General features: G+C 32.9%; 1 protein-coding gene across 1 annotated transcript; it reads right to left on the reverse strand.

The window, feature by feature from the left end:
* Positions 1 to 16440: 16440 nt before the first annotated feature.
* On the reverse strand, positions 16441 to 22107 carry LOC120089699 (Glutaredoxin family protein). Its single transcript, XM_039047064.2, has 2 exons — positions 20235 to 22107; positions 16441 to 16806 (listed from the first exon to the last, which is right to left on the reverse strand). The coding sequence occupies exon 1, from the start codon at positions 21539 to 21541 to the stop codon at positions 20249 to 20251; it is 1293 nt and encodes a 430-aa protein (XP_038902992.2). The 5' UTR covers positions 21542 to 22107; the 3' UTR covers positions 16441 to 16806; positions 20235 to 20248.
* Positions 22108 to 22660: the final 553 nt, after the last annotated feature.

The raw sequence follows: 22660 nt of genomic DNA on the forward strand, positions 1-22660 counted from the left end.
TAACATAAAAAATGATGAGTATAAAATACTCAGTAAGTAATCCCACTACCGAGGTCAAGCTAAGCATCTATGTCCTCTAGATGCCACTCTCTAGTGGGACATGCAAAAACCTCTACTTTCCATGGGATAGTCATCTAGTGGATAATTGAACCCGCCCACCTGTAGGTGAGATATACCCACTGTAATGACCCGACCCCCTAGGACTTAGGTTAGGTCGTTACTAAAATAAATGCATGCATAGAATTTAAAACGACGCCCGGTTATGTTGAAATAAATCTAATTAAACAAGAGAAGTTCAAAAGACATTTATTAAATGCAATTGTTAAAACAATAATAGGGTACCCATAATTCGTAAAGACTATTAAAGGTATATAAAAGAAATAATCCTTAATAATAAGTTTAAAACGATAAAACTAAACATTAAGGAGAAATATAAGGACTCTAAATGTCATGATGCGGAAACATAAAAACTAGTCCCAGTGGCTCGATCACGAATTCCGCTGCGCCATCGCTGATGCATCTCTACCCTTACCTGAAACATCAACGTAAGAAAGAATGAGTATGAAATACCCAGTAAGTAACCCCACCACTGGGGTCAGGCTAGGCATCTATGTCCTCTAGATACCCACATATGGCACATAAATGCATGTAACATATAAGAGACTGAGTCCTATCCTATTGTAGTTAAGTATGCCTATAAAACTGGTGAATCCCAAAGGAAACACAAACTGGTGAATCCCGAAGGAAACATAAAACTGGTGAATCCCGAAGGAAAACAAACTGGGGGCATCTAAGTAATCAATAAGGATATTCACACAGTCCTAACGTGCTAAAATTCAACATGGTACGGTTCTAAAGCATACATAAAAAAAATCCTTAACACCATGGCTGTATCACATACCCAAACTAATGCTCTTCAACAAAATAAACCTTGAATTAAGTCCCTTAATATAGACATAATACTAAATTTCAGTCTTTGGAATCAGGACCTAACATAAAAATTTAAATCAGACGGTCACCAAAACTTACCCAAACGAAACTAACAAGACTTCGACTCCAACATTTCCTCTTAGCAGATTTTAGAACTCATGGCAAAACGCCAATCTGAACATGATTTTAGTCCCAAATTAGTAACTTAATTTTCTTATAGGTACCCTTAACCCAAAAGACAAACAGCCCAACTACTCACCCAAACTTAACAATTCCTGACGAAAAAAATCAGTCTCCTCCTTGATGAGCAACGTCCTCAAGATCCTCTGAATAACGCTTCTGCAAGTCCAAACTTAACGAATTTTAATCCAAAATTATTCCAAAACAAACCACACCCAAACTCCCAGGAAAACACCTAAAACTAAGAATCTTACCCAAAAGAGGTGTGACAGCAACCGCGACGATGGTAAGAGCTGGGCGGCATTGGACGAAGAAGCGACGCCGGACAAAGAAGCAACGTCGGACAACAAGATGGATCAGCAATGACGTCGAACCCACGATCTTTGATCTGGCACCCGCGGATGGCTGAGAGTCAACGACGACCATCACGGTGTGAGCAGAGGCATGCGAAGCCCCAGTGCGAAGGGTCGGCGGCGAGGCGAGGCGCGGACACGCGACTGAGAAGGGAGAGGTCACACGGTTTGGGTTGCCGAGAGAGAAAGGGATGCGAGCTGCTGGGATTCGTGGCTGGCGACGGACGTGAGGGGCGGTGGCTGTGAGGAACGGCTGTGAGGAGCGGCTCGGGATGAAGATGGGGGGGTGCCCTTTTTATTTTTAAAGAAAAACTAATAATAATAATAATAATAACAATAATAATAATAATAATAAGGAAAATAGTATATTTTTAATTAAATCCTTTCCTTAATCCACTTTATACTATTTAATCCCTTTCCTTTTTCCAAAAATAATTAATTCCTGCCATAACTTTTTAAATTACATTTGAAAATTGAAAAGTTTATGAATAAATTCCATGACAACACTTAAATCCTCGCATTCATACTTTAAATTCGGAATTCCAAACATGCCCTTCAACTAAGGACAAATACTGAAAAGGGGAAAAGTTTTACATTAATAATAAATAAATAAAAAGGTGTGGGGTGTTACACCCACAAACTTCTAGTGAAATCCCATAGGAGATAACTAACCTCTAGTGAAATCCCATAGGAGATAACTAACCTCTGGTGAAGTCCCGAAGGAGATCACTAACCTTTGGTGAGTCTTAAAGGAAACACAAACCTCTGATAAATTCCAAAGGAAACTCAAACATCTAATGAATCCCGAAGGAAACACAAACCTCTAGTGGGTATCTAATTACGGGTAAGGGGTAACTATCATTATTATCAATAACATGCATCATAAACTAAAGTCCTACAATAACGCAAATACATATCATCATGCTCAATATTCTTCTAGAAAAGCATATAAAAAGTTTAATCCATGCTTGCACTCATAATATGCTTCAAAACATAATTAAAATAAGCTTATTTTTCCTCATACATCTCGATGCAAACAATCTTAGAATCCTCAAAATTATTCTTAAACTTATCGTCTAGCACAAAGACAGTTTCAATAGTAAGATTACTTAGTTTCAATAGTAAGATTACTTACCTCGAATTGAAATTAAAAAATTAATCCAATAAATCAACCTCTAACAAAAACTTTAATTAATGTCCCAAACGCTTTGTTTACTCCAAATTTATTCCAAACTTCACTCAAAGATTCAAATCTATAGATAAACCATAATTTAGGATTTAAAATCTAATTTCCAAAATTTATAACTAATCCAAAAAGTTTCATAGTCTTAATACTCATCAATTATGCACTCCAAAGCTCTGGAACATGTTGAATAGTACACTAACGATTTTTAAAAACTTGAATTGATGCTCCAAATCTTATAAGTAAATCAAGTTGGCCCAAAATTTAGTGTGTACTAAAGAACCAATCGAGAAATCCAAAGAAAAATCATCGACAACTCATCAAATAAAAATCCGGCGAGTAGCATCGGTGGATGCACAATGGCGAACGGCTAAAAAAAATGAAAGTAACAAAAAATTTTCTCTCTAATTGACCTCTCTTTGGAATGAAGTAAATGGCTTAGAATGAAGTGGATGGTTATATTTATAGAGGAAAAATATTCTTAATCTTAAATTATTTGGGATTCCATAACTTGAAGTAGTAGATAGATTAGATTTCTTTTTTTAGTAAGACATTTTCTCTAATTAGGAAATCCATATTTTAATTAATTAGAAAATCTATCATTTAATTAATTTAAATTAAATCTAAATTTCTCTTGTTAACTCAATTTAAATTAATTATCTTCTCTAATTTGGATCCAAACTCCAAAATTAAATGGATATTTGTAATACATAGTAGAATAAGAGAAAAAATCTAAAAATATATTACATCTTTAAAATATTTGCAAATATGGATGAATTGACTAGTCAATCTTTAATTTTTTTTTAATTTCCAATTTAGTCCTCCCTTGTCTTATCTTGTTGTGCACCTTCTCTTTTTTTAGTCTTTTTATTTTCTTTCTTTTCTTTGATTTTTGCTTCTTCCCTCCATTTTTTTCATTTTCTTTTCTTTCTCAATTTTTGCTACTTCCCCCCCCCCCCCTTTTTTTTATTAATTCCTTTATCCAATTTTTGCTTCTTTCCTTTTATTTTTTCTTTTTTCATTTCTTTTTCTTTCTTTTATTTTTTATTTTCTTTCATTTCCTTTCCTTTTTTTTCTTTTTTTTTTAATTTTCTTTTCTTTCTCCAATTTTTTCTTTTTTCCCTTTTTTTTTTCATAAGAATTATGAGGTTGACTCTTGTACCCAAGACTTGAAAGTACTCAATTCATAAATGACTTAACACCAACAAGTCAATCATCAAGTTTGATTATTATAACAAATAATAAATATAAATAGCAAATGAAAGTCTATCAGTGATAGACACTAATATTTTCTATCATTGATAGTTTAATCTTTGATTATATTTTCATAGTTAATAGTCACTTATAGAAATCTATCATTGATAACCAACTTAGTGAATTTAATTAATAAAGTTGAATCTCGAACTAAAATGTAAGTGGAATGCCTAGAAGGTATCACTAATAACATGTTTATCAATGATAGAAGCTATCATTGAAAAGAAAAGGGACTTATAAATATTTGGGAAGGACAAGAAAGAGGCAAAAAGGTGTTCAGTGGCTGATAGAAACTACTACTAATAGCATATTATCGATGCTAGAAGCTACCCGATAGCACATTATCAGTGATATAAGCTACCACTGATAGCACGTTATCAGTGATAGAGAACTATCACTGATACTATGATATCCGTGAGATCATTGATACCATCTTATCAGTGATGTTATCAGTGACAGAAGCTATCACTAATAACCACAATATGAGTGATGTTAGTGATATCGGTGATAGAACTTAGGTGATATCTATATATCGAGTTTTTTTCAAAGGTGATAACCAATTATAGAAGTCTATCATTGATAGTCTTAAGTGTTAATATTTCAAGGTTGATTCTAATTGATGAAAGTCTATCACTGGTAGCGACTGATAGTTGCTATCAGTGATAGCCATGATAAAAAGATTATTAGTGATAGTTATTGTGGTAATCAAAGTTGTTGATCTTCTTTCAAAGTTGATCACTATTTATAAATCTATCATTGATAGCCACTGATAGCCTTAAGTATTGATATTTCAAGGTTGATTCCAATTGATGAAAGTGAATCAATGATAGCTTCTGATAATTGATAACAAATTAAAAGCTAATATTTCAAGATTGTATTAATTTTTCTCAAATTGAAAGCTATCACTTATAGCAACTATCATCGATAGCAATTGATAGCAGCTATCAGCAGTAGTAGCTGATAGCAGCTATCAGTGGCTATCACTGATAGCAGCTATTAGTGATAGCTTTTAATTCGAGAAAACTGGCAAGAAGAGAGCAAAATGGTGGCTAGGCATGGGTTTCTTAATCTTTTACAATTTTTTGATCTATATATGCAATTATTTTATCCTTGTACTACATATTCTATTATTATGGGCTTGAATTCTATTTATGCAACTAGTCCAAATTAAATAGATAAATTTAGAACCACAATGTCTCATCTTCTTCTTAAATTTTAGATTCATTTTAATTTTTGAAATCCTAATTTTTTTCCTTTTTCTTTATTTTCAAACCTTTATCTAAAATAATCCATAAATACCAAATCTCTTATCAAATTAATCTTAACCCAATTGACTTCTCCAATTAACATAATTTTGGCTCCAAATAAATTTAAAGGGAACATACAACCCAAAAGTTGAGATAAATTACATCCTTCCAAATATTTAATCGATTTAAAAACAGACTTTTCCCAAAATAAATTAATACTTTCCCTTAAATTGAATTAACATTTCAATTCTTTACAAACATCTTTTAAATCAATTATCTTTGCTTCCAAATTAAATTTTTAGCTCCCGTTTATCATAATAATGTCCAAATATTTCAAGATAATTTAATGTAAATTACCTAAAAAATTCAAGATATTACATAAGTCGTGCATGCTATCGACGAACCTTTAGATGAAGGCTTACTCTTTACAAGGTATATTTCAACTCCTTTTCCTACTAAGTCAATCAGAGTAAGAGACGAAGAACTTACTTTCTCTTTTCCTTTTGTTTCCACCGGTTAGCTTATACCAGACCGTCTTCGTTTCGCCAAAGGGGAAGGAACACCAACTTCTTTCTTTGCAATAAACATTCCACAAACACAGACACGGTAGTTGTTTGTAGCAATCAGAGACACATCTTCAACTACTCATTTTCTATTTGCTTTTTCCTTATATCTTATCATTTTTCTTCTAGATGTTTGAGCACTAGTTCTTGTACTACCAGCAGAAAATGTAATACAAGATTGACAAGACACCAAAACTCAAGCAGACCTCTACACCAGGATAATTGGAAACAAAAACCACCAACAATTTTTAGAGAACAATAAACACACCCACCTTGTGAAAAATTTGAATTTGGTCCTCTATTTTTAGAGGGGTTGCCCATCACATCATGGTTACTTCTATGATTCTAAAGATAATAAAGATTGTGTTGAGTGAGCTTTCCAATGGGACTACTAAAACATCAACAAAAGTTGTTAATGTCGATTCATCTAGTCAAACGCATCCACCTAAACCGTTGAGGGATCCTCAACGTGGGAGGGTTACCAACCCCTACTCATTATATGGGTTTTACAGAACATCAACAAAAGTTGTTAATGTCGATTCATCTAGTCAAACGCATCCACCTAAACCGTTGAGGGATCCTCAACGTGGGAAGGTTACCAACCCCTACTCATTATATGGGTTTTACAGAAGCCCTAACCATCATAAGAAATGGATAATTGAGGACCCATTGTCTATAAACAGGCAATGAATTATGTGGACAAAGATGAATGAGCCAAAGCTATGGATCTTGAAGTGGACTCTATGTATTCAATTTAGTTTAAAATCTTATAGAGTAACCTGATTGGGTCAAATCTATAGGTTGCAAGTGGGTCTACAAGAGAAAAAGGGGTGTTGATGGTAAGGTATAAATCTTTAAGGCTAGACTGGTGGCAAATGGTTATACCTAGGTTGAGGGAATGGACTATAAAGAAAATTTCTCACCTGTTGCCATGTTAAAGTCTATCCGAATTCTTCTGTCCATTGTTGCATATTATGATTATGAGATTTGGCAAATAGATGACAAGATTACTTTTCTGAATGGTAATCTTAAGGAGACCATCTATATGCAACAACTAGAGGGATTCATCTCCCTAGGTAAAGAGAAAATGGTTTGCAAGCTTAATCAATCCATCTATGGATTGAAACAAGCTTCTCGATCTTGGAATATAAGGTTTGATACTACCGTCAAATCTTATGGCTTTGATCAAAATGTTGATGATTCTTGTGTCTACAAAAAAATCATGAACAATTCAATAGCTTTCATAATGTTGTATGTGGACGATATCCTACTCATTGGGAGTGATGTAGGTCTACTGACTGACGTTAAATAGTAGTTAGTGGCCCAATTCCAAACAAAATATTTGGGAGAGGCGCAGTTTATTCTAGGGATCCAGATCTTCAGGGATCGCAAGAACAAAAAGCTAGTCTTGTCTCAGGCATCGTACGTTGACAAGATTCTTTCAAATATTCGATGTAGAATTCCAAGAGTGGATTATTACCTTTCAAGCATGAAATTGTCCTTTCTAAGGAATAGTGTCCTAAGACACCTCAAGAGGTTGAAGAAATGAGACGGATCCCCTATGCATCAGTTATTGACAACCTAATGTAGGTAATATTATGTACTGAACTTGACATTTGCTATGCAGTGGGGATAGTCAATAGATATCAATTTAACCTATTTCAATTGGATGACCTAGGCAACTTAATCAACTAGTTTGGTTCTTATTTCAATTGGATGACCTAGGCAATTTAGTCTTAATCCTAGATGTATTCTGAACTCCTGTTCACAAGGGAGTGTCATTTGATTTGTATGGGTGAGAGTGGTCAATTTTTCGACTCAATAAGCCTACCATTTAGGGGACTAGACCGAGTGAGAAGGTGGGAACATAATAATACAAGATAGAATTCACTCATTCCTGACTTCATGTTAAGTAGATGAGTGTTTCCTTAAGTAGTGTCCTTGGGACATGAACAAATGACCCTATCCCCGAGAGGGGTTTCTGTTTATTGGTTGGACTATAAACAAGCTGTTCATTAGAGAAGCACTGGTACTTAAGGATATAGAGGTAACCCAAGGGTAAAATGGTAATTTGACCCAATTGGTGTTATGGACACTCATGAAGGACTAACTTGCTGTTCTTGATCTATATCCATGGACACAACAATATATATGTAGTGAGAATAATGCATCTATGGGTCTTAGTGGAATGTTCCCACAGTTAATGAATATTAATTAATTTGATTAATGAGTTTAGCCATTAATGTCATATCATTGGAACTTCTGATTTGCAAGTCTACCAAGTCCCTTTGTTAACTTACTAAAGGATATTAAAAAGGAATGATTTGAATTGTTCAAATCAATTTGAGGAAATTGTATATTAATGTGATTAACATGTAACTGATTATGGATGTGTTCTATAATTTAAATTAAGTTGGATAGAAATATTTAAATGAGATTCAAATATTTAATTCAATTGAATTAGATTCATAAAGAATTAATTAATTAAATTAATACAGAGGTGGTGCACATAAACATGCGATGTTTATTTATGTTAATTAAATATATATGTTAAATTGGATTTAATGTATAGATGCTTATTTAATTAATGTGCTAATTAATTAAATAAACGATATTTAATTAACTAAGCATAAGGGTAAATTGTGAAAGACTTGGAAAATGGATTAACCCTTCTCCATATAAATTCTTCCTTATGATCCTTTTAGGGCTATAATTGATTTTTCGTGAGATTTACCCTGGCCACCAAAACACAAATCCTCTCTTTACTCTTTAAGAGAAATCTCTCTACCTCTTCATCTTCCAATTAGTCAGATACCACCCATCCTTCTATTGGAATCCTTGAGAATAACAAGGTTATTCTCGTGGTCATATTTAAGTTCGATTTAGAAGAAGTTCGTGCCAAGATCGAGAGGATTTTTCATGGAGCTCGGGAATCTTCAAAGGTAAGAATGGTTCTCTCTTAGTTTCCCTTATCCAAAGCATGTTCATATGTTTATCCTTCATATGTTCTGTTTTAGAAGACTGTTTTTATTTATTCAAAAATCTATTTTCAAGATGCAAGGTGCTCACACGCTTCCACTCAAGATTCGATCCTGACACTGTAGTCTAGAAAAGCACAAAGTAAAGTTGCATATTTTACTCTACCATGGAGGCAGAGTATGTAGTAGCATATGAAGCTGCCACGGAGGCTATATGGCTTAGGAAGTTTTTTTACTAATCTGGAAGTTATTCTAGACATGTCAAAGCCCATCACTCCTTATTGTGATAATAGTGGTGTTGTGGCAAAATCGAAGGAGTCTTGAAGTCACAAACAGGGGAAACATATAGCAAATATCATCTTATTCGGGAGATTGTGCATCGGGGGATGTGATCATCACAAGGGTCGTTTTGAAGCACAATATTGTTGATCCATTTACAAAGCCTCTCACGATTAAAGTTTTTAGGGTCACTAAAGTGTTTGGGTATACGAGGCATGCACCATCTAGTCTAGGGCAAGTGAAAGATTTTTACTGGGCACATGGTATATGTATTAGTTTATTGTCTTGTGTATTGTAATTAGCTTTTGTATTTTGTATTTGTGCACCCCATTAGCTTTAGGACAAATGGGACATTGTTAGGGTTGATGCTCTAAATCTCGTGGTCTTGTAGTTTGTGATCTTTATTTGTACAAACAGATTATTTATTTAATAAAAATAAGTAGATCATGTTTGAGTAATAACCTAAAGGGTCTGTAGTAGATGAATAAGGTTGGGTACTTTATCCTGGTGACACTATGGATACGACCCACTTTGTAATTATTATAATTATTGTAAAGTGTTACAAATGATATGATCATGAGTCATTCATGTGGACATATGTGAACAGGGATATCTTATACAAATAGTTCGTATAAGACCAGACCACAAAATGTTGAGTCTCTTTATAACACCGTTACTATAAGATACTTACATTTCACCAGGATGACCATAAGTGACTTGACCTCAATCCTTAGTGAGTTGTGAACTCCTACCTATGAGGGTGATCCTTTAATCTGCAAGGGTGAGAGTAGCTAGATACATCAGCTCAATATGTCTACCATTTTGGGGTTTTGTCTGATTGAAGAGTTGGGAATACAGCTACAGATTTTGGGGATCAGTTTTTTTTACTGATTTGGAAGTTGTTCAAGACATGTCAAAGCCCATCACCCTTTATTGTGATAATAATGGTGTTGTGATGAATTCCAAGGAGCCTAGAAGCCACAAACGTGGGAAGCATATAGAGCGCTAATATCATCTTGGAGATTGTGCATCTAAGGACGTGATCTTCACAAAGATCGCTTCAAAGCAGAATGTTGCCAATCCATTTATATAGGTTCTCACGACTAAAGTGTTTGAGGGTCACCTAGAGTGTCTAGGTCCACGAGACATGTATCATCTAGTTTAGGGCAAATGGGAGATTTTTACTGAGTATGTAATGTATGCCCTAATTTATTATTTTGTGTACTATCATTAGCTTTTGTACTTTGTATTTGTACACTCCATTAGCTTTAGGACAAGTGAGAGATTGTTGAAGTTGATGCCCTAAATCACGTTGTCTTGTAGTTTGTAATCTTTATTTGTACAAACAGATTATTTATTTAATAAAATAAGTGTTAATTTATTTGACATTTAGTTGCATTAACCCAAAACCAATAAACTAAGATCCAAAGTTATTCGATGTAGCTTAAACATATATATGGTGACATCTAGGTGGATCATGTTTAAGTAATAACATAAATAGTCTGTAGTAGATGAAAAGGTTGGGTACCTTATCTTGGTGACACTACAGATACGACCCACTTTGTAATTGTTACAAATGATCTGATCGCAAGTTATTCATGTGGAGATATGTGAGTGGGGGTATCCTATACAAAGAGTTTGTATAAGATCAGACAATGGAATGTTGAGTCTCTTTTTATAACATCATTACTAGAAGAGACTCACATTTCACAGGATGACCATAAGTGACTTGACCTTAATCCTGAGTGAGTTGTGAACTTCTGTCTATGAGGGCGATCTTTTGATCTTCATGAGTGAGAATGGTCAGATATACCGACTCAATATGCCTACCATTTTGGAGATTCATCTGATTGGGGAGCTGGGAATACGACTATGCAAGAAGGAATTCACTTATTCCCATTGTTAAGGTAAGTAGGTAAATTGCTCTCTTAAGGGCTGATTTCGGGTTTTGAATAATGTGACGTCTCACCCTTTTCTTGCCCAAGAGGTGTTTAGTTATAATTGGACTATGACTAATTGTTCATTAGAGAGAGATTAATGGTACTTAAGGAGCTAGATGTAAGTACAAAGGTAAAATGGTAATTTTGACCCAGCTGTACTTACGAGCAATTTGTGAAGAGTCAATGCACTATTAATTGGTTATATCAAATGGACATAGAAATATATCTACAGTGAGAAGGATGTGGTTGTCGGTCTTTAGTGGAGTGGCCGACAGTTAATGAATGAAGATTAATTTAATTAAAGAGTTTAATTAATTAATCTCGTATCATTGGATCTTCAGTCTATAGGTCCACAAAGTCTCCTTGTTAGCTCAATAAAGATTAATGAGAATCAAATTAATTTTGGATTATTTGAATTGTTTGAGTTAATTAAAAGGAACTAATTATATGTGATACAATTAATATAATGTATATGATACATTATAATAAAAAGTTTAATGAGAGAACTAAATATTTGAATAAGATTCAAATATTAATTATATTAATACGATTCATATATAGACTATAGATTAAAATTAATATGAATTTGATTCATATTAAATCTATAGATATATGAGAGAAATTAAACTAAGATTTTCAGCTCCATACAACATAGGGATTGGCACGCTTTCGGGAAGAACATAGAATAGTAGAGGATCCAGCATGCAGAACATGGCGATTATTAGATTAAAGATGTTGTAATATACTCTTTCTCATAACTTCTCATACCATACTGGAATGGGTAGTAAGAATCAATGATCTTGATTAGCCTACCTTAGTTTTATTAATTAGGTTATATATTATATGAGATATAATGTATAGTTTAAATTAATTATATTAAGTTAATTAATATAATTATTGAAATTTAAATATTGAAATATTGAAATAACTCCCTTGAGTTATTTTACAATGGTGGGGGGGAGTTATTCTACAAATTCCTCCTCTCTCTCCATGTGGTGTGTAAAGAAGTTAGTTTTTTTAGAATATGTGAAAATTCAAGAGATTTAATCTCTCTTTCTTCATTCTCCATTTCCTGTACACTTTCTCTAAAGAACACTCATTTCCTTTCACAAAATTAAATCAGAAGCTCACAACTCTCTGTGATTCTCACCTTGAGAATAACTCAGATTTCATTGTGGTGGCATCCAAAGGAGGTTGTTGTATTCAAGAAAAATTGTTGTGTTCATGATTCAGTGGAGGAGATTTGTTCACCAGAGAGGAAACGTGAAGAAAGGTTTTTCAAAGGTTAGTATTTCTTTTTCCCTATTTTTCTCTTTAAATTCAATAAAAAAAAACATGCTTAAGAGTGTATGTTTATTTTGTTTCTATCTTCCTTTGTTTTATTGAGTTCTATAAAATGAAATTCGAGATACAAGGCGTTCGTACGCTTCCATTTTGGAAATTCTAATCCCTTCAGTCTGGTCTTCTTTCCAGGTTCAATGTTGGCCTCTCCCCGCTCTCATTGTTGAATCTAACTTTGCTGAACTTATTAATGTTGTTAACAGTGAAAGGCCTGATTTATCTGAGTTGAACTATTTTATATTGGAAATTGATGCTGAAAGGATTGAATCTCAATGTGGAAGCGATTTAATGCTTTGTTTTTGAATTAAGATAATGAACTAACATAATTAAATCTAAATAACAGAGAAAATACCTTAATATAGAATTGTTCTTCAAATTCTCCAAGTTTTCCTTTGATGAATCTCCAAGATTAGGAACAAAAGAACACCACCAATTAGACCTTCCTCGCTATGTCTACGGCAAGGAATTGAGATTGTGGAATCCTTAATTTTGGGGAAGGAAAAGAAGATTTTCTTCTATCATTTGTTTGAGGGAGTTTTTGAGAGATTGAGAATGTAGTGAGACCTTTTGTATTTTGTGCTCTCTTTTTCGCTGTATCTAATACAGAATCACACAAATACGTGATAGGAGTTAACTCCCCTCACTCCACTAACTCCCCCACTCCCGCAACTATACAAGAGTTAATTCCTCTTTTTAGTATTATTATTATATTTATTTAATTCAAATTTAAATTTAATCTAATTTAATTTTGAATAAATAGATAAATAAATAAATAAATAAATAATCAAATTAATATTTATTTATTTTAATTAAACATCATATATTTTATTAATTTAACATTTGAATCATAATCAAATATACTTTTCACTCATAATGTAAGGTTTTAATATGACTTTCTTTCACATTAATTTTATTCTATAGTTTTAATATGAATCCAATTTATATTAATTTACTATTTGAATCTTATTCAAATGTTAATCTCTCATTTTATGTAGTTTTAATTATAAATCATACTTATAGTTAACTATACTTTATATTATTCATATCATATATGTTTAATATATATATTTATTTCCCTTAAATAATTTGAATAATTCAAACTATTCCAAAACTACTTTCTTGTTTTATTTTTAGTGAGTTAGTAGAGGGCTTAATGGACGTAAAGATTAGAAGCTCTAATTATTCGAAATTAAATTAATTAAACTATTTACTTAGATTAATCAACATTCATTAACTGTGGGTCATTCCACTAAAGCCCACGATTGCACTCTTCCCACTGTAAATATATTTATGTGTCCATGGATATAACCAATTCTCAGTAAGTCGAGCATTCACAAATTGCTCGTAATCATAGTAGGTCAAATTACCATTTTACCCCTATAATTAACTCTTACTTCTTAAGTCCCACTAATCCTCTAATGAACAAACTATTTATGATCCAACCATAAACAAATCCCTCTCAGGCCAATATAAGGGAGGGGGCCCTTATTCAAGACTCGTAGTCAGCACTTAAAGGAGCAATTCATCTACTTTTCCTTAAGGAGAGAATGAGGAACTCCATCTTGTGTAGTTATGTTCTTAGCTTCTTACTTGGACAAATCCCCATATTAAGTCGACAACACGGGCCACTCTCACCCATATAAATCAAAGAACTGTTCTCATAGACAGGAGTCCATAACTCACTCAGGATTGAGATCAATTTACCTATGGTCATATATGAAATGTTAATCTTTTCAGTTAACGGTGTTACCAAGAAAGATTAACTATTTTGTAGTCTTGTCTTACACAAATTCATTGTATAGAATACCTCCATTCACATGTCTACACATGAGTGACTTGAATCAAATTGTTCGTAACACTTGTAATATTTGTAACAATTACAAAGTGGGTCATATCTATAGTGTTATTAGAATAAGGTACCTAACCTTATCCATATACTATAGATCTTTTAAATTATTACTTGAACACAATCCAACTTTATGTCGACCACCTACTATTCAAATTACATAAAATAACCTCATATCTTAGTTTATTGAATTGAGTAAAGCAAGTTAGGCATAGATAAATAACTTCTTATTTTATTAATAGATAATATATTTATGGATTACAGACTACAAGATGTAGGACATAAATCCCAATAAATACCTTGGTTATGGATGCTCAGGTCGACTCCTTTCTTGTCTGTGTTCTACGAATGGGGCAACCCATTGCCTCGCTTGTGCAAAGGTGTCTGGTTGCAGTCATAGAGTTCGTTTTGTGAATTCCTCTTCTTGCGTCTCTGGAATTATTAGTAGGAATTATGTTGTTGCTCCTGGATGATTTTCTTCTCTGTCAAATATTTCTGGTAGCATGAACCTCTCCTAATATTTATGCAATATTCCTTTTAAAAGAATTATTCTTTTACTACTAACCGGAGAAATTAAAAGAAGTAAATGGAGAGGAATTTCATCCCATTTGAGATAAAAATGAAGTTACTCTTTAAAAAAAATATTGAAAGTTATAAAATATATGTGGATGAGAGTAATTTTCATACATCTTCTACATGAAATGCCATTTTCACACAACAATAATGAGTGTTGACAGATTTGTAATTTTCCTCTGTGTCATTTAATTAAAAGGCCGCTTGCTAAATTCCAATGACTTTCCAACAACTTTGTCATTTTCTCAGTTGCCAAACAAATACTATCTTCATCACAAATGCTACCATTGTTGCATTATTCCAACATATATATGATTACTGTTTCAAAGGGATTATTATAAATTAAACTTGCCTAGCTCAACTGATATATAAATTCATCTAAAATTAATATGTTTAGAATTTGTGGTAAATAAAGAAGTTTATTTTAATATTCTTGGTTGTAAGAAGTCGTATATAAGAATGGGATTTTGATAAAAAAAAAAAAAAAAAAATGTCACGAAAGATTCAAATGATAGAAACTATCTATGTGTTTTTATGAATTCTAACTTTTTAAGTTATAAGGACTAAATTTTAACGTTCTCTAAATCAGAGAAATAAAATTTAATTGAATAGGTTAAATCATTTATAACTTCATTTTTTTCACGGTAAAGTTTCAAATTACAGATATTTGATTATTAACATATTTATATGTCAATTGGGCTAATATGCTGTTAAATCTTTAATAACTCTTTAATAGATTAAAAATTTAAATTATGACCCATTATTATAATATCATATTAAAAAAACTCATCAACTTTTCTAACTTTACCTTAATAAAATTAGAATTTTAATTTAATCTCTTTATAACTATTACCTAAAAAAGGATCAATGTCCCTTAATAGTCATCCCATTCATTCACTTGTCTTATTTTGAGAGGTTGCTCCAAACAATGTTAACTCATTCCACTTTCTATTTTAGAATATAGGAAGGTAACAACCACTCTTAAAAGCTCATAATTTTGTTGCATGTACAAAGGTCAACTAGTTAATGAATGTACCCTCAGTCAAAAGATGAGATTCATAAATCTTCACCCTACATGTTATAATAAATTTCATCCTACATGTTATAATGAAATAGTAGTTTTTTTTTTTTTTTTTTTTTGAAAAAATCCATTTTTATTCTTCTTGTCTCCCGACTCTCTCTTAAATCATTCAGGCTAACATTTCTAAAAAAATAATACAAGATACATCCATCTTTATGCATCTTATTTTTATCAAAAAAAAATCTTAAAAAAGTAAGAAGAATACGTTACGTGACAAATTATAATTGAATAATTTAGTGTGATGCACAAAGATAGTTTTATCGAGATGTACTAAATATTTTCCTTTCTAAAATTAAAGAGGTTTAAATCATACCCAAAATGCCTATATTTGTGATGCACAAAGATGTACTCTACATTTTGGTTTTTTTTTTTTTTTTTCTGACAAATGTATTATAATTAAAGTATGGGGTAAAGGAATCGAACTTCTGTCCTCAAGATCGATAGTACGAGCACTATGTCAATATGAGTGTAGCTCAATTGACAATGTATTTCAATTTAGACACCTATATTTAGAAGTTTTTTATTTAGTCTATAGAGCATTTTTGCATGTTTCAAATTGTACTCTATGATTAAGTTAAAATTGGTTGTTTGATAAATTTATATGACATAATTGAATAGCAAGTTGGTAGTATGTTGGAGGGAAAAAACCACGTAATAGATAAAAGCTTGAGTAGTTCTTATAAATAGAAAAAAAAATGTATTTATAATCTATAGCAAAAAAAATTTCAAAAGAAGCGAAGTTTTCATTTACAAAATTCTTAAAATATTCTTGCGATTTGAAATTCGTGCGTCCTCACCTACGGCTTCTTCCTCGTCGTTCTTCAGCTTTTTCCTCGACGTCTTCTTCCTCATTGACGACATCTTTTTCCTCAGCATTCTTCTCCATTGAAGACGTTCTTCCTCGACCACGGTATGACTTTTTTCTTGATATTTTTCTTCGATTTTTTGCACGTGTACGTCTACGGTTCTTCCTCAATTCTCTTCTTTGATTTTCTGCACGTGTTCATCTATGTTTTCTTCCTCGTCCATGGCATCATGGTTCCTCGACCACGTTATAACTTCACGAGAAAAAAGACAGAAATGACGTGAAGTTCAGTTTGTTAAGTTCATTTCTCATGAAGTTCAAGTAACTTCACGAGACAAACTTCACGAGACAAAAGACATAAATGATGTGAAATTGAGTTCATTGAGTTCATTTCTCGTGAAGTTCGTCTTCATGAGACGAACTTTACGAGGCAAAAGACAAAAATGACGTGAAGTTAATTAATGAGATGCATCTAATTGCTTTTTTTTTTTTTTTTTTGTATTACATCTAATGAGATGCATATGTTATCCTCAAATGCTTGTTCTAGTCTTGCATTATTGTTTGATGTTCATGTTCATGTTCCACCTATTTAAACATACAACTATAAGTTATATTCTATCATTAACTATCACTGTTATTATTCAATGAACATTAGTAGACTTCTATCACTGTCTATCAACGATATACACTGTCTATTACAAACCATGAAATGTGATAGATAGTGATAATGTCTATCACTGTCTATCAAGTACTTCTTTATATACTAAAGTATCACATCAAGTGTAAGTAGTCTATGAATGATAAAAATACCAACTGTAAGTAGCCCCCAACTAAACATATCTAAGAAAACATGTGTATACATTGGTAGCGGTATAAATGATAGACAACAGAGAACACTTAATCTCACATATAGAAACTGAAAGTAGTCTATTAGTATCTATTTTGAGGAGGAGGAGGGGGGAGGTGGGGGCAGGTTCCAGTTCGGATCACCGTATTTTCTCCCTCTTTTTTTTTTTTTTTTTTTTTTTGCATTTGGGCTAGGCTTTTTCGGTATATGATGAAATGGAGAGGATTAGAGGAGATGAAGCGTCATTCGTTGGAGGAAAAAAATCCTCGAAGAAAATCGCGTCAATTAATCGTGGTTGGGTTAGGTTCCAGTTCGGATCGCCGTTTTTTCTCCCTTTTTTTTTTTTTTTTTTTTGCGTTTGGACTAGGTTTTTTCGGTATTTTACATCATTTTTGGGTTTGATTTGGGTTACAACCATTTCTTAATCTTTTAGGCTATAAATTGTAAATATTTTTCCCCACTTTTCTATATATAAAAATCCCCCTAAAAGCTTCTAATTTCTCCTCTAGATTTCTAAATAAGGGGACTGCACCTAAGTTTTATACTCTCCTTTTCTATACCTACAAAATATATATATATATATATATATCTTTTAATCATTTTTTTAAAAGAATTGACAGGTGTCGGTTTTTAATTGGGTGCAACAAGTGCACCCAAGTATTTTCCTTTCTAAACAGTTGATAGAAATTTCAATGTCTCTCTTAAATAATCTAATTATTCCTCTAAAGTTCTGCCAAGTTATTAAATATCATACGTAAACATACCTTGAATCGATTTTAACATTACCAACTTAAAAGATTATACAATTGAAAATTTATGAAATATAACGATCAAAATGGGATTTTTAAACCTAAAACAAAAACTTTAGCCTACTTGAAAGTCCTCAAATTAATAAACCTACTCCAAATTAAGAAGAAAATACTGTTCAGAGTAAGAAATAATTTATTTCAAGATGAAATATATTTCACTAGATTGTCTAACCATGACTAACCATGTTTCATAATCGGAAAAACGAACATGGAAATATATCTCACCCAGCTAAAAGAAGATAATAAAAAGTTAATCAAAATAAAAGCTAATGACGCATTTGGGGCAAAGAGTATCTCAATTAGCCATAATCAATACTATTTCAAAATCTCTATTTGTTATAGTATTTACTACTTCCTACCATTTTTATTATTTTACATTCATAATTTTTTTTTTTCTTTACTAAAGTGTTTACCCCAAAATTATTCGGGATATGGTTGTTAGAATCGAGAGTACTAGCATTAAAGTTTTTTATCCGAATGGTAGTATTAGCATCCTTAGCTATTGTTTAAAAAATTTAATTCAATACACTTTGATTCTTGATTCTTAAACAAATCAGTTTAGCTACATGCATCCTCAAAGTCACATTATTTCTTTGTTAAAAGAAAATTAAACATTTAGAATAAAATGATTTTTTTTTACTTATAAGACAAAATAGATATTTAAAAAATTCATGAACCAAAGTGAATAAACAAACCTAAAAAATTTATTCACATTTATAGTTTTTTTTTTCTTTTTTTTTTTTGGGTGCTGAGATAACTCTTTGAAAAATATACACCACATGATGATCCATTTGTAGTGATGGCTTGAAGAGAAATAAATTGCATTGTTTGGTAAAAGAATTTATGGCCCATGCTTTTGACAAGAAGCAATTATCAAATGACTTTCCACCCCCCTCTCTCTGGATGAATTATTGTCCAGTCCTTGTGAGTTGTGGCCAACCAAAGCTATATTGGAATTTCATCCCAAGAGATCAAATGGGTTTATCAAACTTTTCATCAATAGTATTTAAAAAGGATCTAATTTCACTTTTTTTCTATAAGGGAAAAAAACCCAACAATTCACAAATTCTCTCTCTCAATCAAATTTCTCTATTTCTTCCCCTTTTTTGATGAATTGATGAACAATGCTGAGTTTTAGGGGATCTACAAGTTTACTCTCCTCTTTGATCTTATTTTTGTTGAAATTTTGTTGAATTAGATCTCTATACTTAATTATCAAGAGATTTGCATATTACAAGACAGAGTTTTGCCTTTTCCTAAAGTGAATTTTCTTTATATATATACACTGCATGTTATCATTATGTCTATTGTTTCAAAAAGAAAAAACTTTATTCTCAAAAAGTCTCTATGTTAATTAGAGTTGTTATGTTAGATGTATATTCAATGGCATTTATGTTCTAATGCTTCATTTTTGACCAATAGTGGATCTCAATTGATTCAGATGCTTTAATTAATGTTCATCTAACTTCAACAAAATTAAAAACTCACATTTGATTATGGTTATGACATTTTTTTCCCAATACAAGTTCATTACTTCTTCAAGAAGAAAGAGAATGGCAATCAAACTCACTTTTAATTACATTCTTGATGCCAAAATGAAATGGGTTTTTATTCATTTCAAACCTTGGATTCAAAACCAACCAAAAAAATAAACAAATTCACATTTTTATGCCTAAGATTCCAAGCTTAAGAAGGCAAGAAGACAGAGTAGAAATAATGAGGTTCTCACAATGCTCCATAGGGAAAAAAAGGTATAAACACTCTGTATTTGGTAATCTGAATACAAAAATTTCAGTAAGTATACAATTTTTTTTTTTTCTTAACACACAAAGAGGAGGAGGAAACCCTTCACACATAACATTATTATCATTATTGTTCAGTATTTTTCCCTTGTTAGATTATGTTTCTCTATTCTCCTCCAAAAAACAGATCAAAAACTCTTTCTTCAACTGTACAAACAAAAAGAAAGAACAGGGCAAAACCCAGAAAAAGGAAAAAAAGGCAAAAGAATTTTCAGATTTATACCTTGTAATTTGGCATTAATGGCAGCAAATTGGGCATCTCACAAGCCCATTTTCATTGCAATCAACACACCTTTGGAAGCCATATCCATCTTCTTCTTCTTCTTCTTCTTCATCATAATCTTCTTCTTCATAAAACACTTTACAGCTTCCACCACATGTCTCACATGGCACAAATCTAATATCCCCACAAGCTTCACAGACACCCCCATCGCCATTTTCAATCTTCTCACAACATTCAAGCAATTTCTCTAGCTGCCCATCTTCATGTAACCTTCGAATTTCTTCAGCATCACCGATTTGCTTTCTCCCAATAAACACTCTGGGTAAGTTTCTTCCGCCATTGTTGTTCTGATCTTCCATTAAAAGCTGCTTGAGTTCTTCTTTAAACCCACTATGCATTGATACATCTCTTTCGTCTACACGAACCCTGATAGCTCTCAGAATGGCTCTAACATGGCAACAGTCTTCATATGTCTTACGAATCCCTCTCAAGCTCGTAAAGTACAGAATAACCTTATCCCTTTTCTTCTCCCCTGGCCAACTGTAGAATTTCTTTGAATCCACGGTGGCTAACGGTGACTGTTGGTGCTTTGGATTTTCCACCGGGCGGAGATGAAATGGGTGGTCCGGGGAGAGCTGTTGAAGAGATTTTCGAAACGAAGAAATCACTTCCGGGTCGAAATCGGAAGCCATTGAATCGGAGTTTAGATTCTCATCATCAATTTCAGCATCTTCTTCTTTTAATTGAAGCCAGAGAGGTTTCTGAGATGAATTGTTATCATTTGCTTTCGGAATCGGCTCGGGCGATCGATTTAGAGAGGGATCGACAACCGCACGGCTACCGAAATCGAACGAGAGGCTTCGAAATCGGCTCGGGGACCAGAGAGGGCTAACATCCTCAAGCCCTTCCATGAGCTCCCATGCGTTGATCGTCTCTGGCTCCCCCGGCGGCGTCCTGATCGGAGTTTTCGATGCGGTCTTAGGGATTTTCTCTGTAATTATGTTTGACCATGTCTTCGCTTCGGCCAATCCTGTTTTGAAATCGTCAATCTTCTTGTAATTATCATTTCTCTGCGATTGACAACGATAATAACCACCACCATCGCCACCTCCACCGCCACCACCACTGTGACCATTGATTCCGAGCTCCAACGAGCCTAATGTGGAGGAGGTTAGGGCTACAACGTGATAACTATCGCCTTTAGCCTGTGGTGGATGATGAACTTGCATAGAGTAGCTTCGAGAAATCGGCGAATATGGGCGCCGGCAATGACGGCACCGATTTGGTTTCGAGTTTACACATCCCATTGACGAATTAACAAAAGGGTGAAAGAGATGATTGCATAAATTAATTACAAATGATTCAAAACGATTTATGGTTTTTGGTTAAATCAGATCAAAAGGAGGGGAAGATCAGGAACTGAATGAAAGAATGAGGTGGAATTTCACATGTAATGGAAGCGAAATTTCGAGGAAAATACAAACAAATGAAAAACAATATTACAGAGAATTAGCAAGAACCCATGTTCCCCCTTTCTCTTCTTCATCCGATCGTGAAGGGAAAATCAATGGAGAAACTACAGAAATGAAATTGTCATAGAAAATCAGAACAATGGCAGAGGAATGATGGATTGTTTGTTCCCAATCCCAAAAGGGATTTGGGAGTGAAGATTTGGAAAGAGAAATGGGGAAAAGGGGAGTGAGGAAATCAGGGGAAGAGGGGGATTTTGATTTTGGTTTTGGTTTGTAGTGTGTTGAGAAATGTAAGCGGTTTCTCTCTCTAGATTTGAAGAGAGAGAAATGAGGAAGAAGGAAGAAGGAAGAAGCAGAGGATGTTATTTTTTGGGCATTAAAAGTGGAGAATTCCGAACAGAAATTCTATGGTGAGGTTCTACTTATACAGTTTATACACTTTCCATAACAAATAACAATAATCCAAACCCATTTTTAAACTTTATCTCACTTCAACTACAAACTTTCTTTTTTTAATCTTACTCAAATTCCTTATTTTATCCCTCTAACTTTTAAATTTACTTATTATAATTTCATCAATTTTACATGGATAGTCCCTACATGGGTATTATTTGTGACATTTTTTTCTAATTATCAAATTTAAATTTATTATATATATTACAAAATAGATGTCCAATGCTTAATGTCATCATCTCACTATGTTAGAGAGACATTTTCTATATTTCTTGTCTCAAGTATGCTCCTGCAGTAGCGATATCGAGAGAAATATTTTAAAAAATATTCTGAACTCATTTCATGTCTTCTCGAGGTTGAACAAATTAATGAATTACTGATAAAAAAAAAAACCATGAATTTTAGCCAACTTGAGCAACAGCATTCTCTGAAGTAAATGTTGTCAACTTTAATAATCGTGAATGAAAAATTATGAACCCCGACCAACTGGAACAACGTCAT

The sequence above is a fragment of the Benincasa hispida genome, chromosome 11, assembly GCF_027475165.1.
Source record: "Benincasa hispida cultivar pf3 chromosome 11, pf3_genome.v1.1, whole genome shotgun sequence".
Lineage (NCBI taxonomy): Eukaryota > Viridiplantae > Streptophyta > Magnoliopsida > Cucurbitales > Cucurbitaceae > Benincasa > Benincasa hispida.